The 23,258-nt window shown below is 46.0% G+C and overlaps 1 protein-coding gene and 1 long non-coding RNA gene across 3 annotated transcripts; one reads left to right on the top strand and one right to left on the bottom strand.

The window, feature by feature from the left end:
* Positions 1–23,258, top strand: Fam240b (family with sequence similarity 240 member B). Its single transcript, XM_078030697.1, has 3 exons — positions 1–190; positions 13,887–14,031; positions 22,753–23,258. Exons 2-3 carry the CDS (start codon positions 13,889–13,891, stop codon positions 22,844–22,846), a joined length of 237 nt encoding a protein of 78 aa, XP_077886823.1. The 5' UTR covers positions 1–190; positions 13,887–13,888; the 3' UTR covers positions 22,847–23,258.
* Positions 4,596–9,116, bottom strand: LOC144370005 (uncharacterized). 2 transcript variants are annotated; one of them, XR_013429909.1, is made up of 3 exons: positions 9,025–9,116; positions 7,785–7,909; positions 4,596–6,583 (listed from the first exon to the last, which is right to left on the bottom strand). It is a non-coding gene; the product is annotated as an uncharacterized LOC144370005 (long non-coding RNA). The 2 variants fall into 2 exon arrangements; XR_013429908.1 differs by lacking the exon at positions 9,025–9,116 and adding an exon at positions 8,066–8,189 and having other exon boundaries at positions 4,597–6,583.

Here is a 23,258-nt window from a genome sequence, read left to right as displayed (position 1 = left end):
TTCTGCTACTAATTTGGCTCAAATGACCTTGAAGGGCTGAAGGATTTCTGTAACCCCTTCCAGTCTCTATATAAAGAGCCACAGCACGAGACTTCAGGACTGCGTCTGTGGCCTTCTCAAACCAGAGCTGGGACACTTGCCCTCCTCCGCACCTAGCAGGAGATCAGTCACCTGCAAATTCGTCTTTGAGGTACGGTGTGTTGAGCTTGTGTGTTGTCAGGTGTGAAAACATCTCATGTTTGGGGTTAGAAATTGAAATGGACACGGCCCCTTATACATGTGGCCTTTGGTGGCCCCTGGAACTCACTTTTCTCCTATCCTGGAACCAATTGGGAGTGACTTAAATGAACCAAAAGATTTTTTTCCATCTTTGATTGTTTTTATCTTTTTGTAAATGTCAGTGATGCTGAATTTCAAGTTGAAGAATGTGAAAGAGTCAGAAATCAGGGTCCATCTCAGTGAGAAGGTTCTGAGATTAATCAAAATAAGGAATACACCGTGCTGATTGATGAGTCCCAAGAAACATGCATTAGAGGTGCTGGACCCCATTATAAGCCAGGAAGCTGGTGATCAGGAGGATTAATCTTTAACTTGGGGTCCCTATCAACTGAGTAGCCTGAGACGTTGGAAATTAAATGGCAGAATTTGCTTTTGTTTTGGTTTGTACAACTGGTGATTCTGCAGTCCCTTGTTACACAGATTAAAATGCCGGAGCCTCACAAAGTCAAGTTTCAATAAATGTTATTTGGCTAAGTGGATAGTCATTTAAAATTTATTTAAGAGTGAATTCTAGTAGTCTTCAAGCGTAAGTTAATCAGTCAAGTAAATCGCCATTGGAATAAAGACTTTTCCAAATTGGTAATGATCTACTGCAAATAGGACTAATTATCCCAAGAGATAGAATCTAGAAAAAAATACTTTCGCTGTAGGGGATGCAAAGAAATTGACTCTTTTATCCCCTGCAGTCCTGATGGCTAAAGGCATATCTAATTATTGATATTTACCTTTCACATATATACAAGACAACCAGACATCCTCATCTGGATGGGAAGAAAGTGAAACTCAAAGCCCCTGTAATTTAGAAGGTACCGATGCTTCCCTAGAATTTAGTGATTTCCTGACTGTCAGAGCCAGAGGGACCCGGATGAGCCTCAATTCACAGGGAGACTAAAGCAAAGTAGCTTCCAAAATCTACAAAAAAAGAAAAATTCCAAGCAAACTGAATAAAATAAAAAGCATTTAAACTTGTACTTAAGAAAAAGCCGTACATTATTAATAATATGGTAACTATCCACCAAATACCATTCAAAGAAAATAGGAGAAATAGAAATAGTTTAGCCAGGTGGAATACCTCTCCGCCGTCAGAACTTTGAACATTTCTTTTTACATACCTCAAACTGCATGTCTTTCCTGCTAGCATAAGAATGCAATTAAACTGGTTAAAGGTGAAATGTATTTGTTCAAGTGATGAAGGGTTTTCATGGTTGAAGCATCATGGCATTGAGGCACATCTTGATGGCCTCTCTATAAGCACCGTCGTGATGTGATTCATTTATTTATTAATTTGACAAATACGCTTCAAGCAGCAGCAGCTGTCCAGGGTCTGACTTGAGTGACAGGTTCAGGTTCACCCTCCTTAGCACATGACCTTCCTCTGTGCTGTGTCTTTCCACTAAGAGGAAGATCCATGCACTGGTCTTTTCGGCCTTGGAAGAAACTGAAAGTGCCTCTGTAAAAGGGGTCCCTCCAAGTCCACGATCGACTTTAGCACCCACATAACTGCACGTGCATGCCTGCAGAGGGCCCTGCGGAACTGTGAAGAAAACAGTTCATGACTCTGCCCTGCAATTATCCATCTAGAAGGTGATGCTTCAGACTTGAGCATGTGAACAAAACATGATTCCCTGTGAAGGTGTCTAAGAGACCACAACAGGAGTTAGATGCCCATTGTTATGGGAACGATTAAATAAAGCAGGGCATATCTGTAAGTAGATGATAACGCAGCCACGAAAAACGACGTGTGCTCCTAAGAAAATACTTTAAGTGAACAAAGCAAAATTCAGAACAGAACACATAGTTCAGGCCTGCTTCCAAAACATAGAATACATATATTCATATATACACATAGGTATGCACTCATATGCTTTCATTAAAATGGACATATTAACAAGACGTCGTCATTCCCAGTGGATATTATTGGGAAGTCCTGCTGGCAGCAATGTAAAGAGAACATTTTTTTTTTAATTTTCGTTTTGTATACTTCAGTGTTTTTTTTTAAAGATTTTACTATGAGCATATTTACCTCTTTTAAAATACAATCTTGAAGGAGCATCTTTGCTAATATTGTGAAACTTTCTAATCCTTTAACCAAATTATTCTGGAGATTTTTTGTTTTAATTCTGGAGATTTTATTTTTACAAGAAAGATGGAATAAATTATGGCATGCAATGATATTCGTAGCATCCTCAGGTTCGTGGACCATCACGACACAAAGAAAAAAAGGGGAGGGGGCTACCCTAAAAAACAAAAGCTGCTTGTCTGTCTCCAGCTCTAGTCTCCAGCTCTTGACCCTTGTCAATCACCTCGCCCAAGGGCGGGGCGCGGCTCTGGGCAGCTGGCGTTTGCTCCGCCCCCTGCAGCCTCCTGGATCTGCCTCTGCAGCCTCTAGGGTGTCTGAGGGTCTCGCTGTGTGTCCTTCAGCTAATCCAACTGCGGATGGGACTGGGGGCCTCTGCCTGCATGCCACTCTCAGAAGGGCGACTGAGACTGTGTTCCAGGTCCTCCCTTACTAAAAGTAAAACTAAAGCTTCTGGAATCCAGTGAGGTGGGGTCATAACCTGGCCTGCACCCACTCTTTCAGAGATAAAAGTCCATTTTCTATTCAGATTTTTTAAAAAGATGGCCTTGATTAGGAACAGCCATAACCATGAGGCTGGCAGACCGAAGCCAGGGAGAGGAGAAGCAATATTTCAGCCAAACTTGGAATTAGCGGCCTACTTCCCTTTTAAGAAGCGTCAAAGGATATAAAATGTTGTGGTGAAATGATTCTTTGGAGAAGTTGAACTGAGGGGTGAGGGGTGTCAGCATGGGGAAGGACAAATTCCTGGCTCAACAGACAGACTGAGGAAAGGCTGTGGGTTAAGCCAGGTCCTCGCCCCAGGGCAGTGGAGAGTCTAGTTGAGGGACAAGACTAGGGGCGGAAGCCACAGAGAGCCCGCCCTGGCTCCTGGTCCAGCTCAGCCCCGGGCAGGAGCTCCCTGCTCCCATGACAAACCCAGAGGCATCTTTGTCTTGAACACACAAAGCCCCGCCAGGCCAGGGTTCTGACTGGTGTTCAGCACAATGCTCTGGAATATCTTGAATTCATTAACAACATTTTAAAATAAGGAGATTACACTTTTTGGGAAAATAGAATCAGGATTTTTATCTTCTTTTGAAAAACTCGAATATCAGGTAACACTGGGACCAAACCCCGCTGAGTGGCCATGTCTCCTTTGGAGAGAGCCACACATTCTAGAATTTGCCATAGAACCCTTAAGCTTCTGAGTTTGTGGCCTTTGATATGTGGATAATCAATGTATAAATATATATAAACACACACACACACACACACACACACACACACACACACACTCAAGATTTGATTAAGCATGAATTCTGTTGGGTGCTAAACATTCCCCAGAGCAGCTTTTTCAATTGAAAGCTGATTAAACAACTGCATTGTATTGTGAAAGGATGGTTCCATTTGACACATGAGGAAGATGGACATTCACGAAACTCGGCCAGATGGACGTAGAAGTCTCCTAACTCCCAGTCCAGGCCTCTTTTTCACGACAGGTAGGGCCAGACTGCACAGGGCCACTGGCTTTGGGACACGGTATCTCTGTGTGCATTGAAGACATTCCTCAGCTAGAGAACAGCCCATAACTCACACCGGGCTGTCCGTGATGTCAGGAAGATGCATGTGCTTCTTAGAGCATTTTTTTAAATATACTTTTTATTTTGAAATAATTTCACATTCAGGGAAAGTTATAAAGACAGCACAGAGTGTGCCCACCTATCTATCACCCAGATTCCTCCAATGTTCATAGCAGGCAGAGCCACAGAACATTTGTCAAAACATGAATGGAAGACTGGTGCAAGTGACAAAGTTCACTGTGGACCTTATTCAGATTCCCCACTTCTCCCACGAATGCACTTTAAACTGTTCTAGGGTTCGGTCCAGAATACCAGGCTGCACTTACCTGCAGTGTGTGGGGCTAGGGAGGGTCATGTCTGCTTCCTCTTCTCCATCTGTGACAGGTCTGGGGTGCCTCCTTATCTTTCATGACCTGGTCTATTCTATTCTATTCTATTCTATTCTATTCTATTCTATTCTATTCTATTCTGTGCTGGGCTGGAGCCCAGGCCCTCATGTCTGCTAGGTAAGCCCTCTACCACTGAGCTACACCCCAGCCCCAACCTTGACCCTTTAATAAGGGGTGATCAGGAATTTCATAGAATGTACCAGAATTTGAGCTGTGATGTGGATGATACTTATTACCAGTGACGTGACCCCTGACCTCCTGGTTAAGGTGGGATTCGTTCCTGCTCTGGAATCCAAGTCATCCCTGTCTCCAGGGGAGGGGAGAAGGGGCGGGTGTAGACGGTGGTCCAGTTGCAGGTGAACACTGCCCAGGCATCAGTGAACTTCCAGAGGCGTGGTTCCGTGGCTCTGCAAAGGTCGTGCTTCATGCACTGAGTTTGCCTTTCATTGGTGAATTCTGCCTGCAGAATTCCTTCTACAGTTTCTCATTGGAATTAGGAAATCAATAGTTCTTTTTCTTTCATTTGTTGATCACAGTCATTTAGATCAATTTGGATTCATGTTTTGGATTGTAACTAATACCATGTAACTCGTGTTGCTGCTCCAGTTTTGGTTCTTGGGAACTCTTTCAAGCTTTCTCCCCTGTCCTTTGGCAATGCCCTTCACCCATTTCTTAAGCCTTTCATTCTTCTTAGCAAAATAAACTGCTCAGTACCAAGGGTTTTAAAAGGTAGAGTATATCCACCGTTACAGAAAGTGGCTTCTGCCTATGAGGTTGGACAGCAAGTGGGGAAGAAAAGGAAAATAGCAGGATTTTTTGTTCTCTTGTAAGGAAATAAAAGTAATTTTTTATTGTTTTAACATTTACTTGGAAATAATAAAGATGACAGTTACAAGAATAATTCAAGGAACTCCCATTTACCACAAGCCCCAGTGCCCCTGTCTTCCCCTGTCGGCTTTATCATCTGCTTTCTCCACCTCCGTGTTCTTTCTGAGCTGTTTGAGAACGAGGGGACACATCATGACCCCTCACTCCCCTCTAAACACTCCAGTATGTCACTCTCTGGTAAAACCCCAAACACAGTCACCTCTGGTAAAATCACAGCACAGTGGTCAACCTGAAGAAATCAAGCATTGGTACAGTCCTGCCAATGTCCACATTCCAGTCTCATCCAATTCATTCATGTGGATCCTTGTAACATTTTGAAATTCCGTTTCTGACCCGAACAACCAACTGTTCTGATGTTGGCGATCTTCCCCGCCCTCCTCCTGTCATGGCACCCATATCTCTGCTGAGCAGAGACTCTCGAGACCTGGATGGGTCCCAGCAGTCCTCTCACAGAGCATCCTGGGGTAATTAGAATCTGTGATGACAGACGCTCATGGGTCCTTGTTTTTCCAGGGGTTGGTGAACTTTCCCCTAAATGAATGAGGAAAGTGGCTCAAACCGTGGGAGGTGGTGGCAGGAACTTGGGTATCGGACAGCACAGGTTCAGACGCTGCCGGCATTGACTGGTTCCATGATTTAGACAAGCAGTTAAACTTTCTATGCCTGGATTTTTGTCTGCTAGCTGGGGGATCATACGACCCACTTCCCCGAGCTACCGATATCATTAAATGAGATGATTTTTAGGATCAAATTAGCAATTGCAGAGCTTGATCTGTCCTTCACTGTGAGTCACTTCGGAGTGATGTCAACACCCCATGTCCAGGCAGACTGGGGACTGAGAACGGAGCAGGCCTGGGCAAGATTCCTGGGACAAGGGGAACGTCACTTACTTCCCAGAGTTCCTTTTTGTCCCCAAATACAGGAATAATAAAGCCTATCACAGTGTATTGAAAAATTAAATGAGACAATATTTGGAATTTTACTCAATGCAGGTGGCTAATAGGATCACAGATGACGGTGATGGGCCAGATATTGTGTGAAGCCTTTGCTTGCTACATTAGCTCATTTAATTCTCAGGACAATGCACTTTTCACATAAAAAAATTAAGCTTCAGAAAGGTTCAGTAATTTTTCCTCAAGGTCATAAAGCCCCAAAGTCATAGTGACATCCCTAAAAGTCGTTGGTGTCCCTCCTTCATGACCAGTGTCTCCTGTGATAGACAGCTTTTTGTCCCTGTGACAAAATGCTTGAAAAGGAAAGATTGGTTTTGGCTCACGGTTTCAGAGGGGTCTGTCCATGGTCAGAGGGCTCTGTTGCTGTGGCCTGCGGTGAGGTGCCACATCAGGGAGGAATGATCTGGAGGAGAAATCTGCTCACACCCTGGCACTCTGCAGAGAGAGAAAGAGAGAGAGAAAGAGAGAGGAAGGGCCCGGGTCAAGATATAGTCCCCAAGGGCATGTCCCCAAGGATCCGTTAGGTCCCACATCCTACAGTTCCCACCACCTCCCAAGAGTTCATTCAGCTATAAATCCATCAATGGATGGATTCAATGATGAGGTCAGAGCCCTGGTGACCAATCACCTCCCAAAGCCCCACCTCTGAACATGGCTGAATTCGCCTATATCATTCTGAGACTTTGGTGGACATTCCAGACCCAAACATGACACGCCCCAGTATTCAGGTGAATCCCAGGGAAAACAAGGAACTGAATTATTATGGACACGTTCAGTATAAGCATTTTTTCCCCTATAAGTCTTCTTTTAGCTAAAAATTCCTGCTACCCAAAACTCACATTGCCCCAGGTCATTTTATTTCCCCTGAGCCTCTTCATAAGACCTAATACACTGTCAGCCAAATCTGAGATGGCTTTGAAGGATACTAATTATATTAATTGGAAAACTGTAGAGTGGGAATCAAGACTTAAGTGCAAATCGCCTGGCTAAAGTTGGAGGGGAGGAGAAAAGAAAAGTGTTCTTGCAAGTTGCTAAACTGAGAGGCACTTCCACGTCACGCCTCACCTTCCATGGGTACAGATGAAGGAAGAAAGAAGAGGGAGAGATTTATTCCCCGGAGCCTGGAACCGGGAGGTGGGATGGGAAGAGAAACCCTGTGTGTGGTCTTAACACCACCGTCAACTGTAGCCTCTTGGCAACTGTACCCAGCAACTTCTGACCTAAACATATTGCCTCCATGTGAGGAAAAGTGCACCAAGAGGAAATGGAGGACCAGGGAGCCCCTGGCACCTACAGAGGCAGAATCTCCAGCCTTTGTGCATGATGGGGAGGAGCTAGCGTTAGGACCCTAGGTTTGTTTATTCGATTCTTATAAAACTGGTTCCCATAAAACTGGTACCTGTGAGTACCTTGGGCAGAAAGTACTGAAGAGGAGAAAAGACATTTGTTTTAATGCAATAACACAAAATACTCTTGGAGAGAAAAAAAAAAAAACAACCCTTAATCCAGTTCTGCCCTGATAAAGAATTGGTAACCTGACCTTGGAATTTCGGGTGCAGATACAGAGAGAGCAGCTCTTGGAGCTTAGATTTTCAATCAGAGCAGATTTAACGAGAGCACCTGTTTCTTGTATTACCCAGCAATTCCCAGGAGCTGCCCTCTGTCTCTCTGGCTGGCCAGATTTGCACTTGAGCAGGTTTGAATCCCAGTCCATCACAGTCGACAGGTGACATTGAGCGATGACATGCCTCTCCACTCTCCCTGTAAAAGGAGGATAAGAATAGAGTCGTGAGATGGGAAGGTGAGATGGAAAGCACTTTGAAGAAGGGAGGTTTTCCCCTAAGTATTCAACAAAGAGCATAAAAGTAACCCTGCAGCCCGCCAGCCGGTAGGTAACAGAGTGGAGGCAGGTTGTACCTGAAGCCCTGGCGGGACAGGCCTGCTCCTTCCCCTGACTCCCCTCCGCTCCCTGTCATTGCTCCAAGGCTGCATTTCAGTGGCCGATACCAATGCATTTATCCTTCTGTCCATCTTAAGGGAAAGCATTCTCTTTACCCAAGAGTTTATAAAAATTGGAGAAACAAAACAAACGCAGCAAACCCGACACATTTGAGTGAGTCTGGGAAAGCAGGCAGTACCCCTAAGTGTTTATTATGAAAATAAACAGAATACCTCACGGATGTGAACTTCTGACGGCTACAATCAAATGTGCTGCTCTTGATTTTGAAGCTATTGGGGACAGAGAACAACACCGCTATCTGGGTGTCGGGCAAAAGACAGATTCTCTATTCTTAGGCACTCTCAGGATTGGAGGGAAAGAAAAAGATCCAAGCGTTCACCCGAGGAATTCTTCCCTCCCGTCCACAGACACCGCAGGATCCGAAAGTCGCAAACTGAAACTTAGGAGGGGTGAGTGTAAAGATCTGAAGCTGGGTATATTAAAAAAATCTATCGCACAGAACAGAATGGAGACACCTGAGTTTGAGACGATCCTCATGTTAAAAAAAAAAAAAATAGGAGCTTAATCTTGCAATTCTTTGACAGTGGCTCAGGAGGGTTCAGATTCCCCACCGGCTGACAAGCCTCCGTTCTTTAGAATTTCTCATTTCTGTGATTACAAAAACACGACCGATCCATCCCACAGGAGCTCACAGCAGCTGTCCCTCTTTCTTGATCCCACAGAGAGCGCAACTGGAGAAAGCAGTGCCTTTTAGCGCTCACGTGAGCCCCCAGAGGGGCAGCACCGGGGACCTGCGGTGCGGAGTTGCTTTTCTCTGCCTGGATCAGGCTCTGGTACAGAGAAAGCAATTGTCAGAGCTCAGATTTTCCATCAATACCCCCAGAAAAGCTGGATGCCCTTTATTCCTCTTTCCTACCTGATTTTGATATTTTCCTAAAATTCCCATCAATTCTGTTTCTTGAGGGTCCAAAGCAGCAGATAGCAGCTACCACCATGCTGCTCATAAAGGCAAGCAACAGATGTAAAGGGGAGGGAGAAAAGCACAGTGTGCCTGAATCACATTGTCGTAATCCTGAAGGTTGAAGTTCAAGTTTCCCAGTAGTTTCCACCAAAACCAGCAACTGGGCTGTAATATCACCGGAGGGATTGAGCCCGGTCATTAACAAAGTGGCAACTATCAATTTTAGCAATACAGTCACTTCTTCAATGTTCAGCATCCCTCAGTGACTGTGACCACGGGGCCTCACCACGAAGAGCCCAGGAATACAACATCCTGAGTGGTTCCAGGGCGAGTCTCACCACCAAGAGCTTGGCTAAAGGCGTCTCTGTCTGCTATCCAGCGCTGGACCTTGGACAATTTGGGAAAGCTCTTAGACCCATGACCTCAGGCTCTCTAATTCTGACAGCCCAGCAACAGAGATAAATAAACCTTCAATATGGGCTGAGTCAGTCAGAAGCGAAGCGTTTGACATGGCGTGTAAACTGAAGACAAGGAGAGGACATTAGGTGGTGGTCCAAGTCTGCATTGTCAGTGCTTGCCAGGGGCCAGGCCACAGACCCTCAGCTCCCCGGGGACAAGCACGCAGCCTTTGGGCAGGTCATGTCTGAGCCACTTTCCTCCAGGTTATCGCTCTTAATCTCCATTTCATAGATAATAAAACTGAGGCCCAGAGTGAGCAAAGGGCTTGTTACTCAATGCCACAGAAGTGACAAAGTCCACCGCCCTCCTCCTCAGCTGCCTCACCAATCTGGCTGCCAGGGTGCAGCCTGCAGGTCTGGGAGTGGGGCAGGAGGGCAGGGAGGACAGCTGTGCCTGCATGTCCCCCACAGGCCAGGTGACGGGGTTAGGGGGAGGGAAGAGTTCCACTTCCAACAGTGGGTCTGGCCAAGTCCTTGGGACTTTCTCAGTCTGCTCAGGTGCAGAGGAGGAAAGAAGCTGCTGGAATGAGGTAGGAAGGCTGCAAAGCAAAGCAGAGTAGTTCAGGGATCCCCGCAGGGAGGGCAGAGGGAGGAGGTTTCCAGAAAGTCTCAAGGTCAAAGCTGAAGTTAAAGAATGCACCCCGAAGAGATGCAGGCAGGCAGCCCTCAGCCGGCACCACGTCAGGCTCCTGTGAAAACCACAGTGCACTGAGACCCCCTGTGGCCCAGGCCCAGGGGCTTGGTTGGCCGGGCCCCTGAGGGCATGTGAGTTCAGCACTCCTCCCTATGTCCTTCCAAGGTCACAGCCACTGCACCCAGCTCCTCAGGAAACACAACCCCATGTCCCTTCCCCAGGTGCCTATTGCCCAAAAGAGAACCAGAAACAGCCCAGCACACTGCCCATCCCACAGAGCCCTCAGCCGGGCCTCCTTTGGGTTCATTCCGATCCCATTTACTCCCTGGGTTTGTGTGGACAGCACTCTGCCTCGGCTCATGATGCTGCACCTGCAGGGCCTGCTGGGATAGATCCTCTCCATTCGCCCAACCCCACCTTCCCGCCAACAGAGCAAACCTGACCACACAGTCACATGCACTTGTGGCCTGCGCTCCTGCCCGGGCCTCTCATCCTTCTCCATGACGCTCTTCAGTCTAAAATGTTAAATACTGAGAAAAGGAAAACATTTCCAGGAGGACTTATTGGGCCAAACCATCTTTTCTGGGAATGCCAGATACTTAATCTGAACTTGAGATTTTTAGGAGCATTTTCATCATGCACGAGAGGGGTGTTATTTTTGCCTACTTAAAGGGCAAGTTGTGCATCTAACAATCTCCTCTCGGTTCAAAGCAAGCACTATTTTCTTTTCTGTCATTTGAAACGCCATAAAATGAGGAGATTAGTTCCTCCTGGAGCTCCAGCCGAACGCACAAGGAAATCTAGCTGCTGCAGAAGGGCAAGCAATGAACACCCCAGTTCTGTGAAAACATGAAATCTGATTTATTTTCACTAACAGCTTTCCTTCTGATGTCCAGTAACGAGGAATTTATTAGAGTTCTTTGCACCGAATCCTTTAGCCTAGGAAAGAAGACAAGTGATAGATGTGGCCCCTGGAGGACAGGAGGATGTCTTGGTCAGGCTGGAGACCGCTGGAGTTCAGAGAGGTTCCAGGCACGGCCCCTGCCTTGAAAGACACACAAGGCCCTGGAATTGGGCTCTTCTGCTTCCCGTCCCCTCTCTGACCTCCCCTCAGTCACTGAGATGCCTCCAAAGGGGCCATTACCATTTCAGGCCAGTCTTTTTTGAAAATAATAATTTAGAAAGGGATCCTTGAAGTTGGTTAAGAATACTGAAGCCCTATCAAATGCTTCAAGGCATTTAACACAGAATATATTGAAATAAGCTTCTCCAAGAAACTCGACCTCACTAAGTCACAAACACCTCTGCGTCCGTCAGTCCCTGGAAAGACCTCTGAGCGCTTGAGAGAGGGCAGCAGAGCAAGCCTCCTCTGTCCAGGGACATCTCCGTATGCTGGGGGGAGCGCTGGCTCTGCCTTCTGACCAGTGCCCCACTCTCGAGCTGTGTGACCTCGGCAGAGGCATTAATTGCCTCTGAAAATCAGCTTCTTCTCGTGCAAAGTGAGACATTATTCCATTTGTGTTTGCCATCCCACAAGGTAGATATACTTCAAAATATCATGTTGTACGTGGTAAGAACATACAATTTTACTGGTCAATTAAAAATAGTTTGGGGGCGGGGGTGGAGGCACACAGCTGTAATCCCTCAGGAGGCTGAGGCCAGAGGACCGAAAGTTCAAAGTCAGCCTAGGCAATTTAGAGTGGACCTAAACAACTTAGCAAGCCCCTATCTCTAAATTAAAAATGTAAAAAAGGGCTTGGGATGTGGCTTAGTAGTTAAGCATCCCTGGGTTCAATCCCCAGTACCAAAAAAAAAAAAAAAAAAAGAAATGGTTTTTACCTTTTAAATAAAATTTTAAAAAGATCAAATTGTGATATGTGCAATACAAATACGGCATAATGAATTGCATTGCCATGTATAATTATAATGCACCAATTAGGAAAAACGTCTGAAAGATTGAATGTCTATTTTTTTAAAAAAGAAAGCAAAAAATGCGGGGAATGGGGGAAAAGTGGGGGAAATGGAGAATGGCTGTGTTACAAGTGGGAATTACCCAGAGAGCAGCCCCGGTGATGGGCACCTGGGAAGTGCACTCTCTGGCTCCCCTGGTCTCTTTCCCTCATCCTCACCCAGGCAGTCCCAGGTCCCATACCCATCCATGTGCTCCTGGGCAGCTCTGACCAGCTAAGCCACTAAGATGCAGAAAACTGGCAACTTTCAGGTACCAAGTGAATACCTTGAAGTAGGTAACACGTGCATTCTCGTGAGATGCTCAGCAAGTTTGCTGAGGACGTAGCCATTTGCAAAAGCAGTAGCCATTCCTTGTGCTGAGGATCAAAAGGGCAAAGAGCATCCTCCACGTAGATGAGCAGACCTAGGTGCGAAGTCCACCCAGCACATCCATTTTCAGTGATGAGGTCACAGGCAAGTCTCTCTCAGTTTCCTCATCTGAACGATGAGTGGCGAATCCTCCATTTCAACAGGTGGCAGTGAGGATCAAAGGAACAGTGTATGTAAGATGCCTGTCACACATAAACAAACATACTTGTAAATACTCAATAAATGGTAGGGGTCATTGTCATCGTGTGAGGAAGAATGGAAAAAATACAGCCTTTGGGCTGGGCCTGTAGCTCAGTGGTAGAGCACTTGCCTTGTAGGTATGAGACCTGGGTTTGATCCTCAGCACCACACAAAAATAAATAAATAAACAAACAAATAAATAAATAAAGATACTGTGTCCATCTACAACTAAAAATAATTTTTTAAAAAATATAACATTTACTGACTGCCTACTATTTGTTCGACTTTGTGTTCGGGTTTTCTGTTTGTTTTTGCTTTTATAATTGGGGATTGAACCCAGGGGTGCTCTACCACTGAGCCACATCCCCAGCCCTTTTTTATTTTTTATTTTGAGACAGGGTCTTGCTGAATTGCTTAGGGTCTTGCTAAGTTGCTGAGACTGGCCTTGAACTTGCTATCCTCTTGCCTCAGCCTCTTGAGTCACTACTGCTGGCCAGAGTTTTTGATTATCTACTCATTTCATACACATGTACATACACACACACACAAACACACACACACACACACACAGAACCAAATAAATATTGAAGGATATTTTAATAAAGTTTAAATCATGACTCTCACCCAAGTATAGAATGAATACATGCCAAAGATTTTATTTTACTTATATATAATGAGAAAACTAGTAAGATATCACAACTGATATTCAAAGGAAATTTTTTACAACACACACACACACACACACACAGAGGCAATCAGGAATATGCAAATGAATTTACAAGTGGATGAAATATTGATTGATATCCATAGGTGAATCACTTGCATCCCACTGGACAAAGTTTATCTGAATTTCTGTGTTCAAAGGATCGTTTACATTACTATAATTTTCCTATAGTTCACAGAATTGCAACATTGCTCCAAGGCCCTGGAAGGGGTGGGCCCTTATAGAATCAGGGCGTCTGGCAGGGTTACCAGACATTGCTCATTTAAAAAAAAAAAAATCCCAGCATTTTCCGATATAACTGTTATTATCCTCATTTGCAGCTGAGAAAATAGATTCACAGTCTGAGCGTGTGATGTGTCTACTGGTAGAGGCAAAAAAAAAAAAAAAAAAAAGTGTAACTGGCAGCCGTCGGCTTCAGACTCATCCAAAATTAAAGTGGCGTTATTGAAAGGGCCGGGTTGACTTTGCGCTTCTGCTTCAGGGATGAACAATCAATACGTGCGCCGGGAAGTCTTCTGCTGTGAAACCTGCAGAGAGCTCAAGAGCTTCTGGGAAAAGGAAATTAGCAAACAGACTTGCTACCGAGAACTGGAGGAGCATCGCCAGGGACGGAGCGCCCTGAGAAAGTACGTGGCCCGTCTCCCCATTGCTGTTCTACAACAGGTTTCCCCAGAAGTCCACCAGGTGTGAAGAGCGGGGACTGCATTCGCTCATCACCCGCTGTCCCAGGATGGCAGGAGGCCAGGCGTGTGACACAGTCAGGAGGAAGTGACAACAGGCTTGCAAGGAAGAAGTTCCTTAAGCTCACAGGTCCCAGAATGTGTCTGTCCGGGTTAGGGTCAAGTGGCAGAGTCAGTAACTAGTGGGAAGGTCCAAGCCAGAGCCTCCTGGGTGTGGGAGGGGGCCGGTGGGAAATGCACAGTGGACTCCTTTGAAGGATTCTGCTGGACTTGGGCTGTAGCAGTGGTTTCTAGCTGGTCCTCGGCTGCAGGGGCTCCAGGGCGGGGGAAATTCTGCCTGCTGTGTGGGGCTGAGTAAGGGGCCTCGGGAAAAGTTGGTCTGGAGACTGGCTGAGCCTTTTGCTATCTTGAAAGCCAGTTCTGGGAGGGTCAGTCTCTCCCCAGCCAGCAAACCTCTTCAGATGCCAAAACATCACATAACCCAGAAACTAAAACCCAAGGTTAATGCAACCACTTCTCTTGCCAGTATCCACACCAGGACTTCTCAGGTGTGTCTGTCCTGTTGGCACCGGGTTTGCAGCACTATGACACCTAGGGCCAGGAGATTCTTTACTGGGTAGGGCTGTCTGTGCTCTGTACCATGCTCACTGGGTGCCTGGCCCTGAAGCATTCCATGTCAGCAGAATCAGAGGGTCCTTGGAGGGCAGAGTGTCCCTGAGAGCCAGTGGCTCATAGAAGTGAATAAGCCTTTTGAAAACGCAAACAGAATGAAGTCCTGTCATGTATATCTCCGTGAACTGAGGGAAAAAGCTCTCCTCACCACTGCACTGTGGCAGTGCCCAGCACGCAAGGTCACACTAAATGTCAGGGCATGTTGACAGATATATGTGTGTGTGCAAAGCCAGTCTCATAAAAAGACCCCACATCCAGGACGGTAAGATGTTAAGGTTGTGGAGCGGGGGACAGGTACGTGACCCTTCCCCATGGGCAGGTGGAAGTTCTTGCTCTAGACAAAGAAGTCTGCCTGGCCACCGGGGAACCCTCTCCACGGGTGTGGGGAAACGTGTGTGTGTGTGTGTGTGTGTGTGTGTGTGTATTAATATAGCCACCTGCCCTCAGGTATGCGGTGACATGGAGCAGCTCTGTCCAGGTGGGAAGAGCCCACTCACCAGTGGGATGGTAGTTGCATGTCTTGCTGGACAGCATCTGTCCAAGGTGGGCTGAGCTGAAAATATGCACAATTCAGACAGGTTAAACGTTTGTTGGGGGGTGTGGGGGTACTGGGGTTTGAACCCAGGGTGCTTAACCACTGAGCCATATCCCAGCCCTTTTTAATTTATTTACTTATTTTTGATTTTTGAGACAGGGCCTCACTGAGTTGTTTCAGGCCTCACTGAGTTGTTTCAGGCCTCGCTGAATTGCTGAGGCTAGCCTTGAACTCACGATCCTCCTGCCTCAGCCTCCCAAGCCACTAGGATTAGAGGAGTATGCCATCATACCTGGCTATCAACATCAAGTTTGTTTGTTTGTTTGTTTTTAAGAGAGAGAGAGGGAATTTTTTAATATTTATTTTTTAGTTTTTGGCGGACACAACATCTTTGTTTGAATGTGGTGCTGAGGATCGAACCTGGGCCGCACGCATGCCAGATGAGTGTGCTACCGCTTGAGCCACATCCCCAGCCCTCAACATCAAGTTTTAAAAACAGTTTTTAAGCTTTCCATACCCAGAGACAAGCTTTCCCACCAGTCCAGCCTTGTTGCTAGTTGCCTGTCAGGCAAAATCAGGCCTTCCTAGGAGGGTCACATGCTAGGGCACCCAGGGAAGTGAGGACATCTCTCTCCCTTGGTCCTGGACCGCTAGTCCCTGGGAGCCAGACCCCTCACTGAGCCCTGTCCTGTAACTTCCTTTCCAGAAGCCCTGTTGTGCTGGATTAAAGGCAAATTCTCTGATATGATTTGATTTTTTTAAGGATAGTGATATATATACATATATACATATATGTGTATGTGTGTGTGTGTATATATATATATATATATAATATGCTTATATAGGACAAAGATTAGAAGAAAATATGCTTAGATACTATAAGTTATTTTTAGTTGGAGAGATGGCAGGATGCACTCTCCTATGTTCCCCAAGGTTTCCATAGTGACACTATGCCATGGTGTATTTAGGAGAATAAGTCACTTGTTTAAAAGGCAACCAATGGCCAGTGGTCTGTAGAACAAACGTGTTATTTCTCCAGGCTCCCGTAGGCCCCAGAAAGCATCCACTTCCAAATTCTGGAGTAGTTTTCTCTTCCTTCTATGACCAAAGAACAAATAAATCTTCACCATGTGCCCATCATGCAACATTCATCATCACCTCCCCAAATGAATGTTTAAAGATGTGGATGTCCCTTCTGCAGAGCTCAGAACAGGAGGGTCGTGAGAGCGGGGGAAAGGACTTTTCTGTGCTCCATTCTTGGGCTCACTTTCCAGAGCTATGCTTTTATCAACTGTAAAAATTTTTAAAAGAGGGAAAAACCTAAAGCCTTCTTAATCCGGTAGCCAACAAATGAAAACCTACTTTGCTAAAACAAACAAACAAAAAAAACACACACATATCCCACATTTACCAGACTGCCCCAGAAGAGTCTAGATACTTTGAAATTGAAACCAGAAAGGCAGAACGTCTGTTTAAATCCCCACTGATCTGAGCAGACGGTTTGAGCACTGTCCTAACAGAACCACCGGGTCCTGGGGTGTGCTGGCCCAGGGAGGGCACACCCCAGTGCCTCGCCTCCCCAGCCCTGCGGGCTCTGCCTCCTGAACTCCAGGACAGTCAGTGCCTGCTCTCTCCCTCCCCCCCTCTGTCTCTCTTTCTCTCTCTCTCTCTCTCTCTCTCTCTCTCTCTCTCACACACACACACACACACACACACACACACACACACACACTTTTTTTAAAATTCTACCTTCCATCTACAAAAGGCAAAACCACTGTAAGATCAAGAGATGTTGGACGTGAAGGGTGGAAACAAAAGCCTCCACATTTCCCAGCAGCCCCTTATGAAAAGCAGATAAAGGCAGTGATGTCTGTGTCCCTCTCCCTCTGCTCGGCTAACCTGGCGAGATCTTGTGCCAAAGCTTAGCACGTGCCTGCTGGTTCCTCGACCCAGAGGTGGCAGCCAGAGCTGGAGATCCATCTCCCCTGGTGATGGGTGTATCTGGCAGAGGCCCTGGGGGTGGGGTCCCAAGGTGAAGGAGGTGGCCCCAGAACTGGAACCAACACCTCCCTTAGTTCCATCGAGTCTAGCAACACAGCGTGGATGTGTCCTTCCCCTGGAGAAGTTGGAACTGTTTGCAAACCACCCCCTGGGGACAGAGGGAGAATAGTCAGGCACTGGTGGGTCACTCAGACCCCCTGGTGGGCCAGGGGTGGGCCGGCTACACAGCCATCCCTCTGGTCTAACTTTTTCTTTCATTCCCTTTTATTTCTAAAAGCATCTGTTTGGATGATAAATCCGACAACATGTAAGGCTACATGACTGGCCTGTAGCTATCACTGAGAAACTGCACAGCCATTCAGTGAGATGTCTTCATGCGAGAAGGGAGGTCTTCAGAATTTAGCAGAACTCAGTGTGGGATAGTGATCAGACCTGGTGAGATTGAGAAGGGGACACATCGGGCCCGTCCTGAGCCCATTCCCACCCTCTGCTCTGCAGCCTAGTGATCAGCTCCATCCATCAGGATGCTCATCACTGCCAACCACAAAATCCCCTGCTCTTCATGTGCTGGCCAAACCAGACCGCCACTTCAAACTTTTCACAAGAATTAGCCTACAAGCCAGGCACGGTGGCACATGCCTGTAATCCCAGCAGCTCAGGAGGCTGAGACAGGTGGATCATGAGTTCAAAGCCAGCCTCAGCAACTTAGCTAGGCACTAAGCAACTCAGTGAGATGCTGTCTCTAAATAAAAAATAAAAAAGGGCTGAGGACTATCTCTAAATAAAAAATAAAAAAGGGCTGAGGATGTGGCTCAGCAGTCAAAGGCCCTTGGGTTCAATCCCTGCTACCAAAAAAAAAAAAAGGATTAGTCTACAAAGGATAAGCAGGGAGGACGTTTTTAGGTAGATTTGTCACCTAGAACGAGAATAGAAAATGTGGTTGGTATGTGGAGTTGCTCAGATGAGCATGTGGAAGCTTTTGGGCCTGAGTTGATTGACTGAGCTCTGCCCTGTGACCTGGGTAGTGACATAGAAACCCACAGAATCAAGCTCAGACCCCACTCTCCCCACCATGGAAAACAACTATAAAGACCCGGTCCCTCCTGGAATGCAGGCGGAGGAGCAAAATCACCATCCAACATTTCATAGTAAACAAAAGCACAGGAGAGAAGATTGGAGTAATGGGATCTGAACTAGGAGATCAAGGAATCCCTCAATTATAAATTCCTCGAGGGCAGGGATTGCTGTTTTCATTTCTCTTCTTCGCATATTACGGCCACAGTTCTGGTCCCCCTCTGAGCTCCTTTGCGGAGTACAGTTGGCTGATCCTCCAGCTGCCACCTCCCCACATCCGTCATTGGTGACGGAGCTGAGGCCACACTGCCCCCTGGGTCAGCCCCCAACCAGCGACTGAGCATGTCAGGTGCTCTTCCCACACAAGTCCTGCATGACAGGGCTCCTCCGAGGGGCAGGGTTTGCTCAGAGACTCTCCATCAACCCAGCCCGAGCTTTCTCAGAAGTGGGCTGTGCCACAGGGCTCTTCCTACCCCACCATTTCTGTTCCCTTTCCCTCTTCCACAGATGTCAGACCAGTGCTGGAGGCTGCTGGCCCTTCCTAACCACTCTGTTCCTCCCACTTTGTTTTTCCTAAATCTGCTTCTTAGAGGATCCCAAATAACACAGATGTCCAATGCCTGGTAAATGACAGAAAAAGTTCGATAATGGCCCAGTTGATCCTTACTGGTGCCTAGTAAGGACATTACAATTATGGCGAAGACCTTCACAAGCATCATCATGCCTTCTAGTTAAGGCCCATACTTATCAAGGAGAATCTGTGTTTCTAGATAGGAGCCACAACTCCTGCACAACTCGGAAGGATCCAGAACAGCAAATAATAAATAAGATTCGGCCTCCCTTTGAAAAATGAGGCATTTCTAGGCTGAAGGTAAAAATGCCCCTTGTGAGCATTAGTGCCTGTTTTCTCACTCCACTCACGTATCTCAATCTATACACTAATTTTTAAGCATTATCTTCCTCACGGTGACCGCCCCCATTGCAAAGTAAAAGCTCCATTTATATTCACCAGTTTACTGAGAACCCAAAATTAAGCAGAAGCAACACAGCGATGAAAGATATTGACCAAGAAGGAGCAGCAATCAGTCTAAATATTCATAAAGTAGGATTTAAAGGTCATTTGGGAAGATGGGAACCTGAATCCTTCACTGTTTGGCAATAAATAGTGGCAGGGCTGCTATAAAAAGTGGATAAATGTGTTATGAATCCCAGATTCCTAAGCCGCGTCCTAGAAGAAATGCATCAGACCAAATGTGTTGATTCAGGTCCTCTAAGAAGCAGAGGCCAAGGCGAGATTAGATGTGCGTACGATTTATTGGGGGAAGCACCTATGGAAGAAAAATGGGAAGAAGCGGGGTGTGCTGATCCCTGCTTAGCAGCTGGCTCTGGGGAGAAGCACACGTGAATCCACGCACACGTCTGCTATAAATCTCACCAATACCGAGGCCCTATAGCACACGACTTGCAAATAACAGGAAAATGCAGTATGATCTTTACCGGAAATTCTACATAGCCCACTGATTCTCCCAGCATGCTCTTGGGAGTTTTTGGCAACCTCTTGTATCTATAGCCCACCATGCAATGCAAGCATGATTTGACAAAACCCAACAACAAAGAAGTGTTCGATGGCTATCCAGATCCGCCAAGTGCACGTCATTGCTCATACTCAATTTTTTTTAATTCTGAAAGAGCATTTCCTCAATTGTTTTGTATTCCAAACGTGATAGCTATAGACGTGCCACTCTTCTAACTTTAGTCGGCATGATTCAAATTTCCCCCATGGCTCTCTTAAATGTAGACCAGGGGTCAGCAAATACTTTTTCAAAAGTACCAGGGAATACATATTTTTGGTTTAATAAGTCTCACGGTCTGTGCTGTAGTGACTCAGCTTTGCCATGGTAGTGAGAAAGCCATGATGACCACGTGTCAACTAAACAGGTCCACACACATACAGGGCTATCCTCCAATAAAACTTCATTTACAAAAACTGTCTAAGTTGGGCCAGAGGGCCAAATCGTTGTCCTGCAATGAACAAAAAAGTAAATTAAATCTGTGTTTAATAGTGTTGGACATCTGTGTGGTGCAAATGTTCCTACCACTGGTCAAGTTACCAGTGCCATCCATGACGATGAGTTCAGAAGTGACACTTGGCTATAGCACCCTGTGGTACAGTCCTTTACCACACAGATGCCCAGGCCTCAATAACCCGCAGAGCACAGAGCACTGGGAAACCTGATAAATAGTTAGGAAGCCATGAATTCTGTCATCATCTTTTCTTTTAATATAATTTAATTAACTATAAGTTTCTGTAATTTATTTTTAATAATGTCTGTATTTAATAATCAACTCAAAAATCTAATAATTAATAATTGGCCCTCACAGACTATGTATTAAAAGCCAGCTCCAGCACACCACTGGGAGGAAGGCTGAGAAGGTAGCAAGAGTCTTCAGACTCTGAAGCAGGCCTGACTTCCATGCAGGACAAAGGGAAGGATGGAGGGTTGGGGGACAGCAATGCAGGCCTCATAAACTTGGGCCAGACTATTGGGGAGACCTTGAGCCAAAGTCGCCTGTGAAAGAAGTTCTGCTCCTTCAGGAATGGACGTGCAATCAGAGCTCAGCTGGGCTCCGTCACTGGCTGGGAGCAGCCCACAAGAAGTTTGGCCTTGGCATCTGACTTGGGGCAGATCCACATTCGTCTGCAGGAGTGCTCCAATAGCCGCCCGTCAGTTGTCCACCACGTCCGAGTGAAGAGTTTTCATGACCACCTGACCAAGTAAAAGTCAAAGCTCCTTTTGTGAAATAATGAATCCACCTTGTATTAAGAAGTCCATCTGGTTAGCAGTAAAAGATCCCAGGCGACAAAAGTCAATGTAGATGGAAGAGGATTTTTTTTTAATAGAACCTTTTAGAGTTTGTAAAGCTGGATATTCTTCAGATTGGAGAAGCTGATTAGAAATTAAAATACAGGATGACGAGTTCATAACCACAGTGAAGAAATATAATTATAAAAATTACTAATAGGTGGACATCCAAATAGAAGGTCCTAGAAGCTCGACAGGTTGTTTCTCAGGCCATCTTCCCACTGTGGGAGCAGCAGTCCCAGGCTCTGCACCTCTGTTCAAGCAGGCAAGCCCTATTGTAATGTCACTGACTTTTATTTAAAGTTAACGTAGGAGGAAGATGGTGGCCGAGGTCCTGGAATGTTCCCCTGTGTCCCTCATTCTTGTGTCCACTTTTCGACTTCCAGTCCTTGGTTGCTAAGGTGCTTCAGCCACGGGCACCACCAAACAACAGGCTGACTCCAGATTCCTTCCATTCTTTCCTGGGCCCAAAATTGAGCAGAGACTTAAATAAGTTTTCCTGGAGCCAATTTGGTGCCTAGAGCCTTCATAATATTTATCCTTTCTAAGTTATGATATTTCACCCATGGGAATCTCTCTCAGGAAAACAGACTGGAATATGGAAAGAACGTAAGTATTGCATTCATTGTAGAGTTACTCGTCAGAGTGAAAACGATGTGAAAAATTAAGGTGAATCTAGTTTTTCTTTGTTCTTTTTTCTGCATTTGGCTTTTCCTAGATTAAGTATATATTACCTAATCCGCTACACCTACAGATTCTTCCCATTTTCTTCCAGGCTGATAATTAAGCAAAGTTTAACACCATCACCATGGTGGTTAGGATTTTAACGCATGCTTTGGGGGGTACAGGAAATGTATTCCCACCCAGCAGATTCAAAGTCCATTTTTTTAAACATAGATGTATAATAATGTTGCAGCACCCATTTTTTTTTTAAATTCTATTCTTGCTCCATTCAGTTGTCTCTGCCCCTTACCACAAACCAATCAGCCACATCAGTGTCTATTTCTGGACTCTAATGTGTGCCAGCCCCCCAGCCTGTTCCTTTGCCAAGGCCACACTATAATGATTCTAGCTTTGTATTAACCAGGTAGTGATTTTGAGACAATATAAATTAAGACTTAATTTGTATTAACTCATAGTAAGTATTAAGACAATAGAAATTATTATTGGGGTTTTTTGTTGATGTTTTGTTGGCTTTCTTTTAAGATGGGGTCTTGCTATATGGCCCAGGCTGGCCTCCAATTCCTAGGTTAGAGTGATCCTCCAGCCTCAGCCTCCGAGAAGCTGGGACTACAGGCACACGGCTTTCCAGACAATTTGCAACCAGCTTGTCAAGTGCGACAGAAACGCCCTACTTGGACAGTGATAGGAATTGTGTTAAGTCTAATATCAATTTGGGAAGAATTAGATTTTGGGGGGAAACTACCTATTTTTCTATTCCTATAAAAGGAAACCCTCTGCAGGGACAGCAGCTTTAGAGACAAATGTGCTGATGACCTCGTGTGCTGTGTCCCCTCCCAGGCTCCGGGAAGAATGGAAGCAGAGGCTGGAGCAGAGGCTGAGGATGCTGGACCGTCCTGACGAGAAGGAGAAGCAGGCTGGCCCTGAGCACTGAGGGCGCCCTGCCTCGCCCGCTTCAAAGACAGCCAGCCACCAGGGGCCTTTGTCTGGGAGGAAAAGCTAACACCCAAGTCATGTTGCCTTACTAAGCAGGACGCTCTGTTTGCTTGCCCATCTATGAAGGGAATTGCCTGGGAAGCCTCCTCCCGCACCAATGGGAGTTATTATCCAGCTCAGTCCTCTCTCTGCACAGAGCACGGGCGGGGGGGGGGGGCTGCAAATATCGTAGTGAGCTTGAGTTATTTAATATAAAAAGCTCTTGGAATTAGCACATGCCTCACCCCCAGGTTCCAAAGATCCACGTAGCATAAGCCTGTTCCCCGTTCTCTTCTCCTTTTGAAATCTGAATGTTTTCTCTGAACTTCCAGAAGGTAAAGATCTCGATGGAAACCTGGCTTCCCCATACA

Source organism: Ictidomys tridecemlineatus, chromosome 13 (assembly GCF_052094955.1).
Source record: "Ictidomys tridecemlineatus isolate mIctTri1 chromosome 13, mIctTri1.hap1, whole genome shotgun sequence".
NCBI classification, from domain to species: domain Eukaryota; kingdom Metazoa; phylum Chordata; class Mammalia; order Rodentia; family Sciuridae; genus Ictidomys; species Ictidomys tridecemlineatus.
This window is presented reverse-complemented; position numbering and strand designations above follow the sequence as displayed.

What these genes read in the sequence shown, in the direction of transcription:
- Fam240b (XM_078030697.1), top strand. Translation starts at nt 13,889, where the DNA reads ATGAACAATCAATACGTGCGCCGGGAAGTCTTCTGCTGTGAAACCTGC. An exon ending in GGACGGAGCGCCCTGAGAAA is followed by an intron (nt 14,032 to 22,752) that starts GTACGTGGCCCG and finishes GTCCCCTCCCAG; the next exon opens with GCTCCGGGAAGAATGGAAGC.